Source organism: Humulus lupulus, chromosome 8 (genome assembly GCF_963169125.1).
Source record: "Humulus lupulus chromosome 8, drHumLupu1.1, whole genome shotgun sequence".
Classification (NCBI taxonomy): domain Eukaryota; kingdom Viridiplantae; phylum Streptophyta; class Magnoliopsida; order Rosales; family Cannabaceae; genus Humulus; species Humulus lupulus.
Genome location: NC_084800.1, coordinates 97,641,376 through 97,643,451, shown reverse-complemented (window position 1 = coordinate 97,643,451; position 2,076 = coordinate 97,641,376). Strand labels below are relative to the sequence as shown.

The 2,076-nt window shown below is 31.4% G+C and overlaps 1 protein-coding gene across 1 annotated transcript; it reads left to right on the top strand.

Moving 5' to 3' along the window:
- Positions 1-317: 317 nt before the first annotated feature.
- LOC133795859 (L10-interacting MYB domain-containing protein-like) lies at positions 318-1,170 on the top strand. Its single transcript, XM_062233312.1, has 2 exons — positions 318-494; positions 607-1,170. The coding sequence occupies exons 1-2, from the start codon at positions 318-320 to the stop codon at positions 1,168-1,170; spliced, it is 741 nt and encodes a 246-aa protein (XP_062089296.1).
- Positions 1,171-2,076: the final 906 nt, after the last annotated feature.

Below are 2,076 nucleotides of genomic sequence, written 5' to 3'. Positions count from 1 at the left end.
AGAATAGTCTTGAAGTTGGATATGTTGAACTTTAGTTGAATTATTTAGTTTTACATAGATGGTAGTGATTGATAAGAGTTGTTGCGTATATGGATACATCATTTTACTTTTGTATTTTTTTTATACTTATCATTTCACTTTTATTAGATGGAAAATGAAATAATATTTGCACCAAGAGTGACGTATCAAGAAGTAAAGCAATATGGAATTCAGAGAGTTTGAATTTTTTCTTAGACTTCTGTATCAAAGAGGTTGATGATGGACATCGTCCTACTACTTATTTAGATAAAGTTGGATATGTAAACTTGATTACAAATATGAAGAAAGCAACTGGAAGAGATTACACTAGACCACAGTTGAAAAATAAGTGGGATGGATTAAAAAATGAATGGAAGCTTTGGAAGCAACTCAAGGGAAAAGAAACTGGCTTAGGATGGAATATAAAAAAGAATACAATTGATGCAACTGAAGATTGGTGGAATAGTAAATTACAGGTACATTATAATCTTGTTAAATATTTATATGAAACTAAAAGACATTTTTTTTTCATAAATGTTACATTTAATTAACAAAATTTTTTTGTGGAGTCATCCCGATGCTACAAAGTTTCGCATTCGGGGAATTGAACCAGAGGTAGAGGAAAAATTAGATAGGATTTTCATGAACACTGTTGCTACAGGAGAGTATGCTTGGACACCTTCATCTGGAATAATTCCATCTGAGTCTGAAAAACCTTTTAACAATATTGAAACCTTACATGAACAACTTGAGAGTAGTGACGATGATCTAGAGATGCCTAATACTGATAGATTTCTTAGAGAGAAAAATAACAAGAGATTAGCCGAGCCACTTGAGAAACAAAATAAAGCAATGAAACATGGAAAAGGAAAAATGAAGAAGACAGGGCCTTTAATGATATTTGAACAAATTGGTCGCCTTGCTGATGCTGTGGAGACAAGGAGTAGAAATATTGAAACAGCTAGAAAGGAGAATAGTATTACCGAAGTTATGAAAATTTTAAATTCTTTGCCTGGAATTGAGAAAGGGAGCAGCTTGTATTTATTTGCAACTCGCTTGTTTATCATGAAAGAGAAGAGAGAGATGTTTGCTTCATTGGAAGAACCTGAGTTGATGCTTACTTGGCTCAAGAATGAGCATACTCTGGGATAATTATAATACTATGACTTATAGTAGTAGTAGTATTTATTTTCTAAACTTTGTGTTATGACGTTAGTATATGTTTATTATGTTATTTCTTTACAGACTTTTTTTTTAAATTGCTCTCAAGACTTGGTGTTGTCACTATTTAATATAAATATGCTTTATTATGTTTTTCACTTGCATTTGTTATGAAGACTTTATGGCTATTTGGCATGTATTTTATATACTCTTTAATATACACAGGTTTATTTTAAATTAGAAATAATGGCAGACACGGATGAGGAGATTGAGTTACAATCGGCGTCTATAGCTACATACTTTGTTCAACATTATTATACAACATATATTGAAAAGACACCTTGTATGAATTCTTCTCAAACTGGTCATATGTGGTTGATGGAAATATTAAAAGGAAATGAAAGTAGATGTTATAACATGTTTAGGATGGAGAAAGATGTTTTCATTAAATTATGCTATGAATTGGAAGCTAATTATGGATTTAAGGGTTCAAAGAGAATGTGTGCTCTTGAGATATTAGGCATGTTTTTATTTACATTAGGTCACGGTGCTGGAAACCGATTAACACAAGAGCGATTCCAACACTCAGGCGAGACAGTTAGTCGATATTTCAACAAGGTTTTAGATGTTTTATGTAATATGAGTGTAGATGTATTAAAACCACCAGACCCAGAATTTAAAGATGTTCCTGAAGAGATATTGAAAGATTCTAGATATATGCCTCATTTTAAGGTAAGTCATACTTTAAAATTATACAATTTTTTAATAATTTTTTTTCTAACTAGAGTATATTTTTATAATCTTGTATTTTTTTTTCTAGAACTGCATTGGCGCAATAGACGGTGTACATGTGAATGCTGTAATTCCACCTGAAGATCAAGTACCATTTGTTGGTAG

Coding starts and splice junctions, on each gene's coding strand:
- LOC133795859 (XM_062233312.1), top strand. CDS start 318: ATGAAGAAAGCAACTGGAAGAGATTACACTAGACCACAGTTGAAAAAT. Junction 495..606: donor GGTGGAATAGTAAATTACAG/GTACATTATAAT, acceptor GATGCTACAAAG/TTTCGCATTCGGGGAATTGA.